The following is a 21,137-nucleotide window of genomic DNA, read 5'->3' on the forward strand; positions in this document are numbered from 1 at the left end:
CGACGTGAACGGTGTCCGCTGACTGCATCATGGCTATAACGATACCTCGACTCATTTCTTTAAAATTGTAGATAATAATGGCTAAATCATGCCATAATGAAACTTATTTATATAAAAAATAAACATTTTAAGCATTTACAACTGATCACCATTTGTGAATAAAGACAAGTCGTTAGGTATTAAGAATATATTTTTGAAAAGATGGTACATTCATATTGCACTATAATGATATCATTTTCTCGCATCATTTAACACCAATTCATGCAACACTAGAACTGCACAAGGAAACGCATCATCATATGAAAAACACGGAGATACATTGTAGTGGCAATATCAAACTATATATCAAACGTCATGTTTTACGATTTTTTAAACAAATTTAGTTCTTACCCACTTAATCTGTATTTACCGTAAATGATTTTATGGAAAGCTTTACGAAATGATGGATTGAAAATGGTATACAAAATCGGATTAAGCGCAGAATTAAAGTATCCAAGCCATAAGCAGAAGCTGAACAAGTCGTTGGGAATATTGCAATGTTGCCCGCAGAAAGGGGCCAGTACTGCTAGTATGAAGAACGGCAGCCAGCACGCAATGAACGCCCCCGTTATGATACCTAACACTTTAGCAGCTTTACGTTCACGTTTCATTTCTAACTTGTCTTTACGTTTCCTGTCCGCTTCTCGCCGTTTCTTTTTCATTGTGAATAGATTGTGTTTGTGATTATTGTTTTCTGTTTTGTTTAACGGAAGCTGAACAGGACCAGTGTTGACCACTGATTGAAATGTCGCCATTTCGGTATCATTCAAATCAGTCACGTTGGTTACACAGCTGATATCGTTTGGTTCAACGTGTCCGTTCGATCGCCGACTGTGAGATTGATTGACAACGGGAACCGTCAAATAACTAGAGTTGTTAGGCGGTGCAAGGCCGCCTCCATTTGCGGCGTCTGAATACCGCATTTCCTCGTTAAGAGCCGTCGTTACCGCCATTGAATCGTTACATATTGTATAGTCGTCGTCACTGCACGATGACGTTCGTCCACACGTTTTCATGTCAGCGTTTGTGAACGTACTTGCTACAGGCTTACTTTTGCCTATAAAGTTTTTCTTCCGTATCCGCGACCTTGCGACAATATATATTTTGAAATTGAGAAAGACCATTAGCACAAGAGGGAAATAAAAGGCTCCTACGGTAGAAAATATCGTATATACAAGGTTTTGACTTATGATACAGAAGCCAAATTTTTCAGGATTATTACTCTCCTCCTTCCATCCAAACAAAGGCGGGATTGAGATTGAGAACGCCACCAACCAGACGACAGCTACCATTTTCAGGATTTGTTTCTTTGTTCGTCGTCTTATGTAATCGATATTTGAAACGCCCCAAAAGCGGTCAAGGGCGATGGCAACTAAGTGGAGTATGGACGCCGTACAGCATAAAATATCCATCGAGGTCCAGAAATCGCACAGATAACTACCAAGGTACCAATACACGCTGATTTCATTGACGAGACTCAGCGGCATTACACACACAGCTACCAACAGGTCCGTCACGGCTAAGGATAATATCAAGTAGTTCGACACGCCCTGCAAACTCCGCTCTAAAAGTATTGCCGCTATAACAAAGACGTTACCAACAATTGTAGCTAGAATTAACACTGACAATATGATGCATATCACAACCATGACTGGTATGTCATATTTTGGCACATGCGTATATCCGTCATGAATTCCTTCCGTCTGATTTGCCGCAACCGTAATGGTTAAATTGTCCATATGTTCCGTGAAATTCAGAACGGTGCTTAACGTGAACCCTAGCGGCGTACTGTTGACCCATTCTGTAGAAAACGCATCTTTTGAGATTCGGTCCACACGTGTGTACGTCATGGGGCCATGAACCTCGTTCAGGGCCCAGGAATTTGACGTCGACGTTGAAAGGGGCGCTACCTTCTCGATTTCCATGGTAACACTGGTGTTGACCTCAGACTGTGACGCTGGTAAACGGTATGTACAAACGGGAACTCAGATCATCTGAAACGATAATGAGTATAAAGTTTTATTAAACCGTTACAAAGTGGTTTAGCATAACATCATTAACACTGTGTCTCTAACTAGAATAAAACGATTAGTTTTAACGCAGCTTTAGCGTTAATAATACGTTATAAACGAAAAAAAATGGTATCAATTTAGAGATACCTAAAGAAAAGTCATATCACCTAATTTCAGTGTTAGAAACCTTTTAAGTGTATATTATAAACCAACTGTTATGTCGTAAATATTAACTTCAATTATAGAGATTACATACACAAGCAGGTTTAATATCTGTGCTAAACAACTTCGCTAAGGAATTTCCAGTCCGTAAATTCCCATATATCACCGAATAATTGAATCTCTCCCAAATAGGTGTAAGGTTAAACGCTCTAATGGTTAATTAGTATACTCTCAAACGAGTATAACATTAAAAGTTAAGTCTATTCATACAATTCATTTATTCTTGTTTTTAAATCGAAGTCCATCGATAGAATAAATGTTTGTTATTGTACAGCACTGGTGGACTCGCGTTGTTGTTATAAAATCCCGATGACGCCAGTGAGCCAATCAACTGTCATACTTTCCTGACATTTAACTGACGGTCTGTCGAAGAAACATGTGAAATTCCTGCTGTTTTACTTAACAGACCGCTTTCCGGCTGACAACACGTCATTCCCAGGGTGCATTTTTATATAATTATTAATGAAATGTCAATACCTCATTTAAAGGCTATCACGAATTCTTCTTTTTGCTTCTGCCAATGAGGAAACCTGAGCTTGGGTAAATATTTAAAAGAGCAAGTGTGGAAGCTACTTTATATTATTTCAAAGTATTTCAATTAGAGATATCGATAATATAAAAAAATTAACGCATTTTTTTGCACGGTCGCTGTGGATTATAATAATCAGTTATCAATTTATTTCGCTTCGAAATTGCAGTAAAACTGAATTATTTATTGTTTTTATGTTGGTTATTGACTTTTGAAGTTGTGGTAAAGTTCACTCCTGAATATAAATACAATTAGATAAAAGACATATGGGAATTGTGAATGGTTAACGTACATTAAATTTTACTAGTCATATATTTCAATGGATTTCCATATTAGAGTTCTATCTATCCAATAAAGTAACCACACTACTCCAAAATCTTGCTAAAGAAATCTCTATTGCTTGCTAACTTATATTTCAAATATATCACAATCTTTTCACAGTTAGCACCTTTGTTGTGTAATCTTTCTTAGCTTGTTTTCCGTTGGATTTTGAATGAACCAATGTAAATTGACTTTTTATCCAAATTCTCAATTCCGTACTTGCAATTGTTACTACATGTTTCTTAAATGGACATTTAAAAGTTAAACCTAACTACCCCTGTAAATATAATTAAAGAACCAAAACGCCAATCGTACTAACAAGTTTTTTTCAACAACAAGTACCAGTTGTGAAACGAGACATTCTGGACATTTGTAAGTAAAAGATTCGGAACCATAAAGCTACCATAACGGACACAATAAGGCTGTACATGGTGTCATAAAGCTACCATAACGGCCACAATAAGGCTGTACATGGTGTCATAACATTCAATAAGGCTGTACATGGTGTCATAACATTCAATAAGGCTGTACATGGTGTCATAACATTCAACTCAGATCACTCTTGCAAATGGGCAAACTAATTGAATTCCGTTCATGATTTATACAACAAGCCTTTGAAGCAAATACATCAAAGAGCATATCCTAACCAGATCCGGCCGTTAGCCATAATATCAAATTATGTTACCCGTATGTAGCGTGAAACATGAACAACAACAATCACGTGATGAGAGTGCCTTTATTTCTGTTTGCTAGATTGGTTTCCCTTTGCGATATCCATGAAATTGACTGGCGTCACCTTCGGTGATTTCTAATAACATTTGCTGATGCGTTACGTGATGCAAACAATTATTTTAACAATACAAACAATTTAGAAGAGGTAAGCATTGTTCTTTTCTCCACTTTCATGTTATGACACTTCGAACGCTCGAGAGACCATGCAAAAGTCCTTCAAGCTCCGTGGAGATAAACGATCACTCTTACCAGGGTCCCTAATGCATGGATGCTGATGGGAAATCAGTTCAATAACCAGAAGCCCGCAGATTTATTATTTCTTGTTCTTTAAATACATAAATTTTCACTTAACATGGAGAGGTCGATCCATTTCTCATTTCCCATCGCGATTAAACAAATTAACAAAGCTTAAAGCGTGTCGAGCGTGGAAATTTTATAACCAAGCAAAATAATTCCATTTATTTCTGATTTCTTACGGAATAAAAAGACGGAAATTCGATTTAGACTTGTCATGTAATTGCTACGCATTGGGTAAATGTGGGATGTTGTCAGCAGTTATAGCGGACTTTAATCACTTCTTTCTACCATAACGTAATTCTAAATAATATTCCTGAAAACGTTTAATTTTGTCATTCTTCTTTTTACAGTAAATTCATCCACGTCTTTGCATCACATTTTTCTGGCTCTAATAAATTTACTTTTTACGGAAATGGAATATTCGTGAACGATTTCGTTCACTGTCCACCTGACAATTAGGGCATGCCCGATTAGTAATTTGTTTTTTATCTTTACTTCTCTGCCAATGGAATGAAAAGAAATGTCACAGCATTAATTTCAATTACGATTAATGACTACTTAAAGGCATTAAAGGGGTACTAGTATTCCTAATTTGAAAGTATTATATTGTTTTTATTCGATTTTCCGAATGCAGTATTCGATTGTCAGTATTCGATTGTCAGTATTCGATTGTCATTATTTTAATGTCAGTATTCTTTTGATACTATTATATTGTTAGTATTCGATTTACAGTATTATTTTGTCAGTATTCAAATGTAAGTATTCAAATGTCAGTATTTTGTTTTAGCACTATAATACAGCCTTAAAGTACACGATCATCGAAAAGAAATATAACAATTTTCTTTCCGAGGGTCGTCAGACTTCTGTAACATTTAATCAATCAGAAGAGAAAGGAGCAAGTTTACTAGTTGTTTTCGACCGTTACAGTCCTGAGGTACATTTCAATAAAGGATTTGAGTCGTATCTTCAATTATTTCAAATCTGTATAAGCTTCACAAATGACAATACATAGATCTTGTTTATTTCCTGAACCTCGTTTTCATTTTTAATGTTGGCTAAAGTTCAATCCACACAAATATGTAGCAAAATTATGAAACTACGGAACTATGATAATTTCAAATTACGACTTAAATCGACTAAGATCTCTATTGTAACGCCCCCCCCCCCCCCCGCCCCTGGATCATATTGAATATCATAGTGTACATGTGGTTTATCGTTGCCCAATGAAGTATGTTTAAACCAATCGAACGAATATCCGAACGGATAGGTTTTGGACCTGGTTTTCGGAAACAAACAACACACAGTGTTTTGAATTTTAAAAGAAATATGACATTGACGTTCACTACGTTTCCCAAGGCGGTAACCCGATCGTTTATTGATAACGATATAGTATTGATTTTTGTAATCTGTGTTGTTGTCTTTTGGCGTTGAGACCTGTCAGGCATTGATTTATAATGTCATTATGGCGACTGGAATGCCTGAATATCTTGAAGGAGTTGAGGCTATGGTCAACGTCAAAGTTTGTTCACGCAAGAGACACCACCGACACCACCAACAACATCGATAACAACAACGCAAATGCTATCACAACACCTGTTCTTGTCTTCGTAGAACAGACGTGCATTAGGAAGTTTGTATGGCCTTACGATTACCGGTCCATTGTTCATGGCGTGAGAAGGACAATGATATCATTCTCGAACATAATCACCGGATGTTTGCTGACGTGTCAATAATATTTCCTCAGCAGTGAATACAGGATGAAAACTGATTGGATATTAAACATGTTTTGTCTGGAAAACACGACTTAACAATACATTAAATAGATAGATGAATTGATATGTTGAATTAAATTCATGTAATTATGTACAGTAAAACTCATTGTTAAAAAAAGTTTATGGAAAAATATAAAAGTACTATCACTTAAAATAATACACAAATTATTATGCACCAGTCAGTTGTAAACACGCCCCCCCCCCCCACACACACACCCAGGTCCGGGAAATAGCGGGGACTTTGACTTTCGGTCCAGCCAACCCCGGGTAAAATCTCCGCACTGCGGGAACAAAACCACCGCATTCACCCGGCACTGCGGGGACACCTGAAAGGTAAAAACACGGCCCATTTCCCCCGCTATCCCGGGTATACCCCCGGGGGCCGTGGTTACAACTGACCGGTGCATTACAAATAATAAAATAAGTTTCTTAATCTTATTACAAGATCATCTTGGTGAAGACCTATGCTTTGTATTGAATAAATTAAATGCTAACCTTGTATCACAATCATACTCAGCGTTTATGCTTCAAAACGCTATTTACGAAACTTTGTCTGGTTTCAATCATATATAAAAATATATAATTTTAAATCCTGACGAGCGACTTCCAGTGCCTAATTTTAACGAAAATGCTCAAAATATATCAAAATCAAATGGAAGTATCGATACAATCCATATTTGCTGAATATACACCCATTATTTTTACGTAAACGTCTTTTCGACTTGAATTGAATTAAATTTAATTGCAATAGACTGACCACCATCATTCCATTTACTTGTAGTACATCAGTTATCTCCCTTAGTTTGGAAACAAATCAGTATATTTTTGTAGAAACAAGCACGTGGTCATGGAAAGAAATTAACACTTAGTACAGAATGTTCACTTTTAAACCTCTGCAATACAAACATATAATCATAAAATCGCATTTAAATTTGCAAAATAAAGAAACGTCTTACATATTATTGAAAAAAAAGATTATATATGATATCATATATATCAGTCTCCTACACGTTCCAACCTCCTACACTTTCCAACTTACGTTACACAAATCCATGTGGTCTGCGGTATGTTTTGCGAGTACACAAAAATCATCACTTGTAGATATTTAACACTTGATACACATACATGTAAGCAGTATGTATATCAATCGATGATTAATGACCATAAACACACGAACACCAGTCATTTAACATATGAAGGTCTTGTATTATAATGCCCGACCGCGGAACAATATGTACTTGTACTTGTTTAATAGACGTTGGAAAAAACAAGAAATTATAATGTACCGGTAGTGAAGTGAACATCTACTCGCGAAAACGAATTACGTATTACAGATGGAAGAATATAACCGCGACACCACTACTGCCTTTGGCAATAGTGTGTGTGTGTATCGTGATATATAACACATCTACTACAATTCCTTGTTTTAATGTATGATCATGTTGATGGATGATGAATCGTATGTTGAAATCCATAAAAACTATTCCATTCTATTTCGTACAAAATGAATTGTTATTTAAATACTGTACAACACATTACCGTTCTAGGTAAAACATACTTATATTCACACAAGATTCAATGTTGTAGAATTTAAACAGTTGTTGTCGAGTATTTAAAAGAATGGCGCGAAACGTGTCAGGAATTTATTTTTCCCTTAAGTGAAACACTACCCGTGAGCAAGGTGTTATAATAGGAGTAGTTGTTTAGATTATGACCGCCAAATCGAAATGTACGCGGAAAGCGATAATTAAAACATATTATACAAACTTATGATGCAAAAAACAATATTGTTTCTCAAAACAAGATGGCACTATATAGCTCAACTGAGTAAAACTTTAATGGTGCTCTAGACATTTATATAATTAAAGATCAATAACTATGCGGTGTCTACAGTGATTTCACTAGTTATCGAACTCGTCCGAGGTATTATGCCCATACTCATTCTGACCAAATTTGGTTATGATTGGACAAAGGGTTTTACGGTTATTAATCGGACAACATACTGGACGCCACACATACACCCAAACCCAAACGCGCAGATCACCTTTTAAACGGGCGTATACCATTATGAACGAATGTACGCAACATAGATAAGGATTACAACACTTGTCATAGTTTAAGGACGATCACCGAATACTTTAAGAGTTCCATGTAGCCGCTTTATGATAGAGGTCTTGGTTAGAGTGAAAAACACGGAAGAGTTTGATAATTGAGTTTTTTTTAATTGATTTAATGCTTTTGATTGGATTTTACCCGGAGTTGGCTGGACCTGGGGTGCCGTGGTTACAATTGACTGGTGCATTAATTTCAATAAGCGCTTGAACTGTGTTAAGGTAAATATTTTCAGTCTTTAAAAGGATCTTTAATTATGCTTTTGAAACTGTATGGTTGTCTTTCACCCTTTGTTCAGCCTATGAAAAAGCTGACACAAGTAAGGTATAAGAAGATTTAAAAAATAAAAAAAATCGAAGAAAAATCCATTTTATTTTTATTTATTTCTCCTTCGGGACATTTTATGCATTTTATTTTTATTTTTATTTCCTCCTCCTTACCCAACTTTTTTAAAAATCTCCCGTAAATCTAATGATAAAAAAACTCTGGCCTAAGGACTTGAGTGCAGGTTTTGATACATGTTATGATACATGTTTTTATACATGTTATTCATTGAAATTTGAATAATGTATGATGTAATGAATAAATATCAGAACTTTTTATGTATTTTGTCTGCTTGAGAATAATATTCACTCGGCCACAAATGCAGACTTAAACTATAGCTCGAAATTTGTGATAATAGTGGCACATGTTACCTGGTACTTAATGAATCCCAAACTAACATATGAACTGCGCAATACCAATACATAGTAAGAATCTACTGTATCCATCACTTGACCATGCACAACCCCGGAATCACTACAAACTCAGTAAAGAGACCAACCTGCTATTATGACCATTTTCTCAAAGTCCCATAGGTGGTCGGAAAAGAGAGGTTTTAATGTATTTGTTAAAAAACAATACTAAGGGTCATTACAGTAAGAGTAATGGCCCTTAGTATTGTATGTCACAAAAGAGCACACTGTCACTGTGAATAAGTTCATAAAGTTTGAAAATGTCAAATCTTCAAAGAATGTGAAACAATAAAATAATAAAAATAATAATACATAATAGATACTAAATATTGATAATAGTAATACTAATAATAGTTTTGAGGAAAGATTTTCTCTTTTTTTTCAAAGTAGACCCGCCCCAAAACGGCCATGTTTTTTACGAATGAACATAAGTTGAAGGATTTTAATTAAGGGTCACCTTAGGAACATTTCTGTGATGTTTTTTTATTTAATCGGGCCAACGGTTTCTGAGAAGAAGGATTCCCTTTCGGATGTCATGGCAACCAGAGTTCTGCGTGGATCCACTTTTATTGACGGACTGTGAAGAGGACCGCCCAAGGAACCTGTAAAGTTTGGTTGATATTGTGCGAGTTATTTAGATGGAGAAGTTGTTTGAAGGAAAATGTTGATAACGGACGACGGACAGTCACCCTATCACAATAGCACACGCTGAGCACTTTTTGCTCAGGTGAGCTTAAACGATAGTCGATCGAAAATTACGTAATTACCTAATTGGATATTCTTGAATGACGCAGAACTAATATCAGGCATCTGACATGTTACAACACCTGTACGTGACAGTAAAACATGCATCGGGTTATATTCGAGTGTGCTTATTGATTTTGAATACAGAAGCAGCTGGACTAAGGTATGTAACATTTATGAAATGTACTTTACCCACATGTTTACTTCTTTATCTTTGGAAAGTTAACATAAACTGCATGTGTTACATGCACTTTTCTAAAGATGATGTTATTTGTCTAACGGTAACTTTAATACATCTTAGTATTATCATAGCACTGTCAATCTGAGATTATTGCTGGAGACACGTTGTCATATGTAAATAACATGAACATACTGTTATTGGACAATACAATGACCTTTCTCCAGTGACATAACAAAATAATGAAATACTTTAATTATAATTTATAAACCAAAACGAGGTCTAAGGATAAGCAAAGTCCAGTCCTTGGTGAAAGTAAAACTTTTTACACTAAAAATCAAATACAAGGTTTGCACTTACACAGGTTATTGTTATGGCGCATTGCAATCTTAAACATCGAGAGCAAATGTTATATGGAGTTCACACTTACAAAGGTTGCTGTGATTACGCAGAGCGTACATCGAGTACCAGCGGCATACAGCGTAAACACTTACACGGGTTGTTGTGATGACGCAGAGCGTACATCGAGTACCAGCGGTATACAGCGTAAACACTTACACAGGTTGTTGTGATGACGCAGAGCGGAGCGTACAACGAGTACCAGCGGTATACAGTGTAAACACTTACACAGGTTGCTGTGATGACGCAAAGCGTACAACGAGTACCAGCGGTATACAACGAACACACACAGGTTGCTGTGATGACGGAGAGCGTACATCGAGTACCAGCGGTATACAACGAACACACTTACACAGGTTGCTGTGATGATGCAGAGCGTACATCCAGTACCAGCGGTATACAACGTACACACTTACACAGGTTGCTGTGATGACGCAGAGCGTACATCCAATACCAACGGTATACAACGTACATTCGGATTGAATTGCATAAACCATTTCAATACGCCAGTTATTATTTTATCAGTTGACACATTATTGCCAAATACTTCCCACGGCGTCGTTTTATCGGACTTAGTTAAAGAAAATATTTGGTCGTGCTTTTTCTTGTCAATCCTTTATTTTCTTTTACTTTTTTTATGCTGTTTTAATGCAAACCGGATTAACACTACTTCATTACAGGCGACGAAGCTGAATCTGAAATCAGACAAACTTTGCCTACAATAGAGGAAAGTAGGAAATTCAGAAATGTCTAGAAAAAATGTTCATTTTATTTTTCCTTTCAAATAATTTAGATCGCGTGATATGTCGGGAATACAATTGCATATACATAATGAAAATTGCAATATCAATTTAACAGCAACTGTTCTATAACAGGGAGGGTAGGTGCACCGCTGCCAATGTTCACAGAGTCGATTTTAGCACAGTGATCGCCCCTGATGATAAGGCATGTGTTTGCTTCAATCTCAGCTGAATTTTGATTTTACTGTGTTCAAATGTTCATGTTAACGTAAAACCTGGCTGCTATCTCTCAACACAGACTTGTATTTTAAATAAGAGTCTAAACTAGATGTACAATGTATTTGCAAAAGGTTTAAGCTAAAATACATTTATCTTTGGCTTTTGCTTTGATATTTGAAAATACTTTTTTTAATAAATATATAAATATGCATATACATATTATATAAATACAAAATAAATTTAAGTAACGTTTGAACGATTTTAAATGCGCAAATATAAAAAATTAAGCCTAAATTCACAAAAAAACATACCTAAGCCTGAACAATAAGGTTTATTTCTCACTGAAGCTCCTCTCCTGACACAGCCTGTGAATTATGACCATGTATACAAGACTATCTGATAGCATGGCACGACTTATAGGGAAAGGTTCGAGAACAGTACACATATAATAGTACATACTGTGAAATGTCTATAAATAGTTTGAGGACTGGCAATTAAAGCTTCGACGGTGATGGAATGAGGTCACTTTTAGTATTGAGCAGCTTATAACTGTCCATAATGAGGTCCGGCACGATTCCTGTAGCTATACTGACCCTATATTTTACTGTTTATTAATCAAATATTACGTATTTGGCAAGATACAGAGACAATTGCGTTACCAATACCAGACAATTGAAGACAATATATGCCAGAACTCGCTTAGTATCGACCAAACTCGGCCAATATCAACAAAACTCGTCTAATATGAGTTTCCTTCGTTTTGATTGGATAAAAAACTCGCCTAATATAGGATTAGAGACATGGGCCATTTTCATTAGCTGTCGAAACTCGCCTTATATGAGAAATATGCCGAAAATTATTTTTAGAGGTAGCCATTTTGTTTTTCGTTTTCCGACTGTTTTGAAAAGTTTGTGCTTCGTATAAACCTATTTGGAATACTTGAACCTATTGAATGATTGAACCACCTTGTACGGTTTGATATTAGTTTTACAGTTGTATTTAACCCGTTTGTGGATTTTACGACTATTACGATTTTGTACACCGACACAAATAGGAATGACGTCACCATTACGTCATATGTACTTCCGTTGTGTGGAAAATTCTCAATAAAAAAAAAATGTTCTTATGATTGATAGACATGTTTTCACATGCTCAATACACTGTAAATCAAATATATCATTATTCCTGAAACTTTTATAGCTTAAGTATCTATTCTTGCTTGATTTATCATTTAAAGTAGAGATTAAAGCATAAACCGCTGCCCTATAGTTGAAAGGTCATTTTGGAAGAACTGTCATGGCGGACGGTGCAAATTTTAGAGTTTGTTTTTCAAGTGAAGTGATTTTTCTTAGGAATAACTTGACCCCCCTTTTTTATTGGCTTAAAAGTTAATTTAAAGCTTGTACTTTAAGAATATATGTGGTTATCATAGCCTGCATTCGCTCGAAATGCCTTTAAATGTTGTCTAAAAATTATAATTTTACATTGAATTATATAGGGAATAACAATGGTGGTGTGTAACCTAAAAGGGACCAAACTGCTTTGTTTAAAAAGTGTTATTTTTCGTAAGAAATGTATTGCATTTCACTATTTCTGGCAAATTTTCACAATTGCATGCATTTATCTTGTCCGGTTGATCAAAATATGCTATTTCCTGGTTTTCACAACTTCCGCCTTTTTTTTAAAAAATGAGTCGTCTGCAATCTTACGAGCACTGAAAATGTCCAAATTTGGTGAAGATTTGACTGCGAGAACTTGAAATGTGTGCAAAGATGTGTAGAACTGCCCCATTTGATGCTAAGAATGCCATTTGAGTCAAGGTTCAGTTGAAAAACCTCAAAGAAAGGCATTTTGGGCCGAAACGCCTTAGAAAATACAGACGCACAGGCACTTGGGTGACAGGCAGTGAAACTGGAAAACCTGACACAGACTATCAGATTGAGCTAGCTTTGGGTGTATTTATGTATGAAGGACTAATCGAAAGTGTCTTTCATAAAAAAATGCAGGGACGGGTTTAGTTATGGGAATGACGTCACCATTACGTCATATGTACTTCCGTTGTGTGGAAAATTCTCAATAAAAAAAAAATGTTCTTATGATTGATAGACATGTTTTCACATGCTCAATACACTGTAAATCAAAAATATCATTATTCCTGAAACTTTTATACCTTAAGTATCTATTCTTGCTTGATTTATCATTTAAAGTAGAGATTAAAGCATAAACCGCTGCCCTATAGTTGAAAGGTCATTTTGGAAGAACTGTCATGGCGGACGGTGCAAATTTTAGAGTTTGTTTTTCAAGTGAAGTGATTTTTCTTAGGAATAACTTGACCCCCCTTTTTTATTGGCTTAAAAGTTAATTTAAAGCTTGTATTTTAAGAATTTATGTGGTTATCATAGCCTGCATTCGCTCGAAATGCCTTTAAATGTTGTCTAAAAATTATAATTTTACATTGAATTATATAGGGAATAACAATGGTGGTGTGTAACCTAATGGACGACGAAGGTGAAACATTTGGCGTTTTGGCAAACAATTTACGAAATTAAGACGAAAAGACATGCTTCCTTACAACGTACAGTGGTTTATTCATAAGTATGTGCAATGTCACTTTAAGGATGCATGTCAAAATCCGCAAAGTCAAGTCTAGCAAAGCAGATACCATGAATGAATATTAAAGGGATAAATACAGCTTCACTGTGAACTAAAGGTAAGTTAAAAGAATGTTTTTAACCATTCGGGCTCAGGCAAATACAGCTAACCTCGGACAAATAACTAGGTCAATATGAAATCACCTAATTAATAACATTATAATATTTATTATCTATGACCATGAAAGAAAGCTGATCAAAATAAATGTCTAAATATTTTAGGACAGAAATTTTATTATACTTTTTTTCCATTTAAGAACACAAAAAATAAAGTGGCAATATCCCCTGCCTGTTAGCATTTCATCCAATCAAATCATTTCGTGGTTTCCGAGTTTTTACAAGTACATGTAAGAGGATTTGGTGTGAAATAAAACCACAGCATGAACATTTGTTTCCTACCGAATTAACACTATGTAACGTCGTGTGCACACCATATTACTAACTATTTTGCAAGAAACTTAGCATGCAAATATCGAGAACCTTTAGACATTGTATTAAGAGCGGTATGGCGGCAACGTCGGCTATGTAAACATCCTTTAACCCTTGCTGTGAAGAACAAAACTCAAATATATCCACACGATGCATGTATTCGAAGATCAAATAAGAATATATCAACAATGCAACAGTTGCAAGAGCAGTTTAGGAAACTGTTTCCTTAACTGTGAGAAAGCGATCAATTCATATCATTCAGTTGAATTGAAAGAAAAATAACAATGTTTTACACCAAACGTTTGAAAAAAACTGAATCCAATTAATAAAGGCATATGAATGAGTTTGGTGAAAAACAGAGGGTTTTGAAATATATGTTGTCAAATTCCGAAAATAATTACAAAGTTAAACATTTTCACTACGAAATGAATAAAAATTGGCACGACGCGATATTATTGGAAGAATACTAAAATTTTGACTTATATATATATATATTTAAGTTATGGATGCGAAAAATATTACCAGTGCATCTCCACCGTTAGTATGAGATTTGTCAGTAAAATCACTTGAGTAATTAAAGAGAATATCAAACAGTTCACTGGTCAAGATATATAACTGAAAAGTGCATCTCCACTGTTAATATGAAATTTGTCAATAATATGTTCGGAGTAATTAAAGAGAGAGTTTCAAGCAATACACTGGTCAAGGGAAATAACTGACCAGTGTATCTCCACTGTAAATATGAGATTGTAGGTAATTAAAGAGAGAGTTTCAAGCAATACACTGGTCAAGGGAAATAACTGACCAGTGTATTTGAACTGTTAATATGAGATAGTAGGTAAATTAAGAGAGTTTCAAGCAATACACTGGTCAAAGGCAATAACTGACCAGTGTATCTCAACTGTTAATATGAGATTGTAGGTAATTAAAGAGAGTTTCAAGCAATACACTGGTCAAAGGCAATAACTGACCAGTGTATCTCCACTGTAAATATGAGATTGTAGGTAATTAAAGAGAGTTTCAAGCAATACACTGGTCAAGGGAATTACTGACCAGTGTATTTGAACTGTTAATATGAGATAGTAGGTAAATTAAGAGAGTTTCAAGCAATACACTGGTCAAAGGCAATAACTGACCAGTGTATCTCAACTGTTAATATGAGATTGTAGGTAATTAAAGAGAGTTTCAAGCAATACACTGGTCAAGGGAAATAACTGACCAGTGTATCTCCACTGTAAATATGAGATTGTAGGTAATTAAAGAGAGTTTCAAGCAATACACTGGTCAAGGGAAATAACTGACCAGTGTTTCTCCACTGTAAATATGAGATAGTAGGTAATAAAAGAGAGAGTTTCAAGCAATACACTGGTCAAGGGAAATAACTGACCAGTGTATCTCAACTGTTAATATGAGATAGTAGGTAATTAAAGAGAGAGTTTCAAGCAGTACACTGGTCAAGGGAATTACTGACCAGTATAGGTAATAAAAGAGAGAATTTCCAGCAATACACTGGTCAAGGGAATTACTGACCAGTCTATCTCCACTGTAAATATGAGATAGTAGGTAATTTAAGAGAGAGTTTCAAGCAATACATTGGTCAAGGGAATTACTGACCAGCGCATATCCACCGTAAATATGAGATAGTAGGTAAATTAAGAGAAACATTCCAGCAAAACACTGGTCAGGGGAAATAACTGACAAACGCATCTCCACTGTAAATATCTGATAGTAGTTAATGAAAGAGAGAGTTTCAAGCAATACACTGATCAAGGGAATTACTGACCAGCGCATATCTACTGTTAATATGAAATAGTATGTAATAAAAGAGAGAGTTTCGAGCAATACACTGGTCAAGGCAATTACTGACCAGTGCATCTCCACTGTAAATATGAGGTAGTAGTTAACTAAAGAGAGAGTTTCAAGCAATACACTGGTCAAGGGAATTACTGACCAGCGCATCTCCACTGTAAATATGATATACATGTAGTAGTAATAAAAGAGAGAGTTTCCAGCAATACACTGGTCAAGGGAAATAAATGGGTTTCAGTCCCCGTTATTCTTAGCGCTTCTATGTTCACAAGCAGATTTTTTTGTACCTACATGTGTTATGGGCAACATTTATCGTTGTAGTATACAATTTGGTATATAAATCGATTAAAATTAGGTATTTTTTTACTTTAAATGATAATTAAGTCCGCTCATATGCAGTCCTCTATATTGGTTCACTTATTCTGGAAATAGTTTATTCCACCATGTTATATGATAAAGATCAAAATAAACGAAATCAATACGCTAGAGAAATAAATCCAAGAATAAATCAGCGGCTTAATTTCATTAGTGCTTTCCAGTTTCTTTTAGCGTTATTTTCTTCATATATCAAGGACCTTGAAAAACTACCTGCACAAACACATGTCCGCAGTGAAACTGAAAAACAAAGTCATAAATTGAATACAATATCTAAATCATATGTTTTTCTTATTCTAACGGGATCCACGTTATTGTTTACATAGGAACTGTTAGATGTCGAAGCAAAATAGGTAATTTGGTTGTCCGGTTAACGCAGTGGTTAGCGCACTCGCTTCTCAACAAGGCGACCCGGATTCGATTCCAGGCTCGGGCGCATGTGAGTTTGGTTAGTGGTCACCAACCCGGACAAATAGGATTCCTCCGGGTTCTCCGGTTTCCCCCACAACACAAGACCACACTCTTGCGCAACATCGTGCCAACGAGAGTAATTAATATAAGTTGAAATAGCTTGTTTCACAATCGTTGTAAATTAAATTAGTTTAAACTAAAATAGGTAAAAGGTTGCGTATTACTTAAAGCTAAAACACAGTGAATAACGCCAATTTCGCGTAAGTCTTCATTTGATTCTCCTAAAACTCAAATACTTATATTGCCATGTGAACTTTGAAAACAGCGATAGGCATTCATAACTTGCTATATTGTCGTCTTCCAGGATTGCTTATTGAAAGCATTTTTGAGCGTTCTCTCTCTACCTTTACCAACTGTCCTGAAGCGGACGTTTGAAAGTTATTCAATAAGGTGTCAATTATAACGCCATTACCAGTCTTAGGGCAATGCGAGTCAAATTCAAAACCCTAAAAATACATTTAACAACTCAATTATTGAAACAGTAATCTATCAAAGAAATACTCCTCCCACTCTATCAACTATTGAAGAAAACTACCCTTTGTTAAATAAATCTGCTGCAAATAAAACAACTAGAAAACAATATCAACATACATGAGGCAGCTGTATGTATTCTTTTGATCCATTTATCATTTCGAAATCACTGTATAACTCTTGATAAACATATGTATACACATTAAATGTAGAATATCAATAATCATGGCTCAAATACCACGAGTGACTACATAAGCTACGTTTACATGCTCAATATTTCCCCCTGGTGTAGATACAATTAAACCAACGTTCGCCATAAATATTTATTGAGTTTGTGTATAAGGACATATTTTAAACTAGTATTAAAGACAAACACTCGTCGGATACGCGTAGCACATGAAACGATAAGCTTTAAATGTTGTTATATTAATATATAAAACTCAATATTTGAAATATTTTATCGTTTTTACTTTTTTTTCAATTTTTGAGTAGTTTAATCATGTAGTCTAGATTCTATATCTTGAAGTTAATTAGTAAGAAACAGTTAAAATAAGTGAAAAATTGTCTATGATTTTATCTCATCCGCAGAAATGTAATTTGATATTAATCTCAGGAATCATTAAAATTAAGTATATTAAATTAAAATTTACATAATTTATGTACAAATTTCGTAAGAACTTCAGAGACGTTAATTAACCGATTATACAAAATAGCACAGTATAACAATAGTACGAACCTTTGTATGTCCAACAACAGCGCTGTTATGACCATCCATCAACAGTATTGAACTATCTGATCACTGCGTACGTAGTTAGGGTTGTCAACTGTGTGTTTGACTTCCTGACCAGCTATAAAATACCTCTCTTCTTCTCTTTTGGGTGTAGCGTTTTAATATTCGTTCACGCTCCCTGCTTGTCGGCTCTTCTCAGCCGATATCTTAGTGTTATACGTTTTCTTACACCAAAAAGCTATAAATTACGTAAATTGTTTGTTATTCTCCAGTCAAATATAGCAATTTCACCGCTGACATAGTTGGTTTGAATACAAGTTCCGTGATTGGAGTCTATTACTTAACGCCATTCACTTTGAAATAATTTGCAACAAGACACTTCCTTGGTCCAGCGGTAGATCATTTGTTCCCCTTGGTATCTCCTGCTGCATTGTTTGTTCTCCGAAAATGTTCCAATCACGTAATTAGTTATATTGAGACGACGGCGACTTCCTTTAAACACTGACTGACATGCAATTATCTATATGAATGCGCACGTAGCATGAACATGTTCAAAATTGCGTAACTTTCAAATCAGCCTTATCGTGTTGACATTCTCGAAGGAAACAAATGTTTTCAAAGACTGCCCTTTGGTCTCCGTTGCTCGGAGATGCTCTATAGTTAATTAATAACCGATATGAACCAAGGGCCGATATATGTCCGAGATATTACGCGATTTCATGCCTTTATATCGTCACCACATGCATATTTAATTCATTATTGTTTATTTATGAGCGGGACAGTGATGCCTGCAATAGAATCCAACACGCTCACGGAGAAACTGAAATGATATGAAATAGAACGTCATAACAATAGTTTTTATAAGAGCTATCAACCTCAAGGCAATGACCTTGTAGAGGATATACTTATAAGCTAGCCAGACGAGTAAGCTGCTGAATGAAATAGTATATACCATGTAAAACTATTTTTCACTAACTTATGTCAATAAGTAACTGTCCTCAACTACTCAGGCTGGTTCATATCCTGTTTCTCGGATTTTACAAAGTCCATATATTTACGTACGTCGTCTCAGAAAACTTAAACTATTTTATTATTCACTTCTTTCCAATATACCGATCTTCAATTCGATTTGCAAAAAGTGTGGTTATTTTTTCACAGCATTTGTTCGAGAATTCCTTTGAAGTCAAAGCTATATTAAATTTGTATTGATATTCACTTTCTTTGATGGGGTATTATTTTGGTTTTCGAGTCGATATTCAGTGTCTTCATATATGATCTAAGCGACCTTAAATTTATTTTAGAATTTTGACAAAATTATTTATATGCTTTCAACTCTGGTGCAGACATAATTCTGGTATAAGTTTAAAAATGTTAGAGGATATTTCAGCGTCCAAATATCATGTACGTTATTGTGAAACTTCGTAAATACATATACTTGTAGACGGCGGTGCGTTTCCGCTAGTCCCTTTTCACACCGCGTGCATAATCATCATAGTTTATTTAACTGCTTTTTACGTCTGCTTTCAATGTAATTTTACATATGTCGAAATATTCTCACTTGAAGCGTTCAAACGACAATCGTATAAAACACTTTTCCCATCTGCATAAATGAATTACTTTTACGGCTGCTTTGAACAGTAATCCAACGTCTGCCAAAGTATCGTCACTGGAAAGGTTCAACCGGCAGTATAATGCAAACACGTTTTTCACGTCTGAAACTGTATTCTCATACGGAGCGTTCAAACGACAGTCGAATCAAAACACATTTCACATCTGCACATTAACGGATAAAAAATTCACGTCTGCGTGTCGGAGTTATTTAACGTCTGCCCGAGTATTCGCACTGGAAGCGTTCAAACGGCAAACGTTTTATCCTGAACTCTAAATTTGGTGTTCGTCACTGCATTCAAGAAGCGCCGGGAGACACAGTCCAGCCTGCCAGATCTGTTTCTCTCCGATTACATCCTCTCAATGGACGTGACTGAAATTAGACACATACATTATTAACTATAGAAGTCATTGGCTGATTGCAATTTAGTGGTACCGTGTGATTAAATGTAGCTACAGGCCTCCGTTCTAATCAAGCATTCTTTGAAGTTTGACATTTGCAATATTTTCTCGCAAGGTTCACGGTTTTAAATAGCAGGCGCTGGTTTAAGTTATAGTAGCTCCACCCACAACAATGCTATAGAAATTGCACAATTGTTTTGAATGACAACGCACAGCTTAATATCGGTGTGCTAGTTACTGAACGGTGAAGCTCCGCCTACTAGTCGTTCCGTTTTGAGATATAATGAATAGACGAAAACATAAGAAAAACCTCAAACCCTGTATAAATTACATATAATTATAGTTATCGAGTGCAAGCAAATAGTATACGAGGTGCATCTTTTAAACTAGTATTCATCCGACATATGATAAATAATAAGGAAATACACCCATATGTAATAAGAAAACGACAACGAACGAGCAGATACAAAGTCAGGGTAAATTTCTGTGTAAATTGCACATGAACTTAAAGTAACTTAAAGTATACGTTAGAGTTCAATTTTGGCAATCTACAGAAAGTAGGGCGGACGTACGTAGCTCGCTCTATTTCCTGAAGGTCGTTAGATTTGGACTTAACTGTTGTTGGTGCATTCGTCAGACTCGATCCACGTATAATTAATAAGCAGAAAATTTGAAAAATCCTCGATTGTCATTGGCCCGCTCAAACGTATAAACATCAATGAATGTTGAAATAATTGCACACGATCCAAATACAGATTAAGGCGTCGAATTAACGGCCTCTCACGCTGATTTATTGTTAAGTCTTGAGCAATAATTCAGGTATTAAATCAAATGCATTATCTAGCGACCCGCTTATAAAGTAAGTGTAGGACCACTGCTAATCATGTTTTAAAGACTTCATTCTGAAACAAAACCTAGTCACGTGCTTTGTTTCAACAAATATAAGCAATTTTTAACCAAAGGAAATGTGACATAAAACGGCAGGAAAACGATAATACCGTGATTATGTTCAAATTGTGAAAAGGTGAAGTTTATGTTACACTTTTAAAAAATAGATAACAATAAAGCAAACATTTTGTCTTTCAACATGCTGTCAAACATAACTACAGAATAGGTCTTAAAGGAATTTGGTTGCACATAC

At 35.4% G+C, this 21,137-nt stretch overlaps 1 protein-coding gene across 5 annotated transcripts in view; it reads right to left on the reverse strand.

Moving 5' to 3' along the window:
* Positions 1–210: 210 nt before the first annotated feature.
* LOC128237482 (5-hydroxytryptamine receptor 1D-like) overlaps positions 211–21,137 on the reverse strand; it is a 267,463-nt gene continuing 246,536 nt past the window's right edge. For all 5 annotated transcript variants that reach the window (XM_052953092.1, XM_052953161.1, XM_052953224.1 and 2 more), the window contains 2 exons: positions 17,993–19,967; positions 211–2,033 (listed from right to left, as the gene is read on the reverse strand). In XM_052953092.1, coding sequence (XP_052809052.1) covers positions 387–1,964 — 1,578 coding nt within the window. In that variant the 5' untranslated portion in view covers positions 1,965–2,033; positions 17,993–19,967 and the 3' untranslated portion in view covers positions 211–386. The remainder of the gene's footprint in view (positions 2,034–17,992; positions 19,968–21,137) is intronic.

This window comes from Mya arenaria, chromosome 1, assembly GCF_026914265.1.
Source record: "Mya arenaria isolate MELC-2E11 chromosome 1, ASM2691426v1".
Taxonomy (NCBI): domain Eukaryota; kingdom Metazoa; phylum Mollusca; class Bivalvia; order Myida; family Myidae; genus Mya; species Mya arenaria.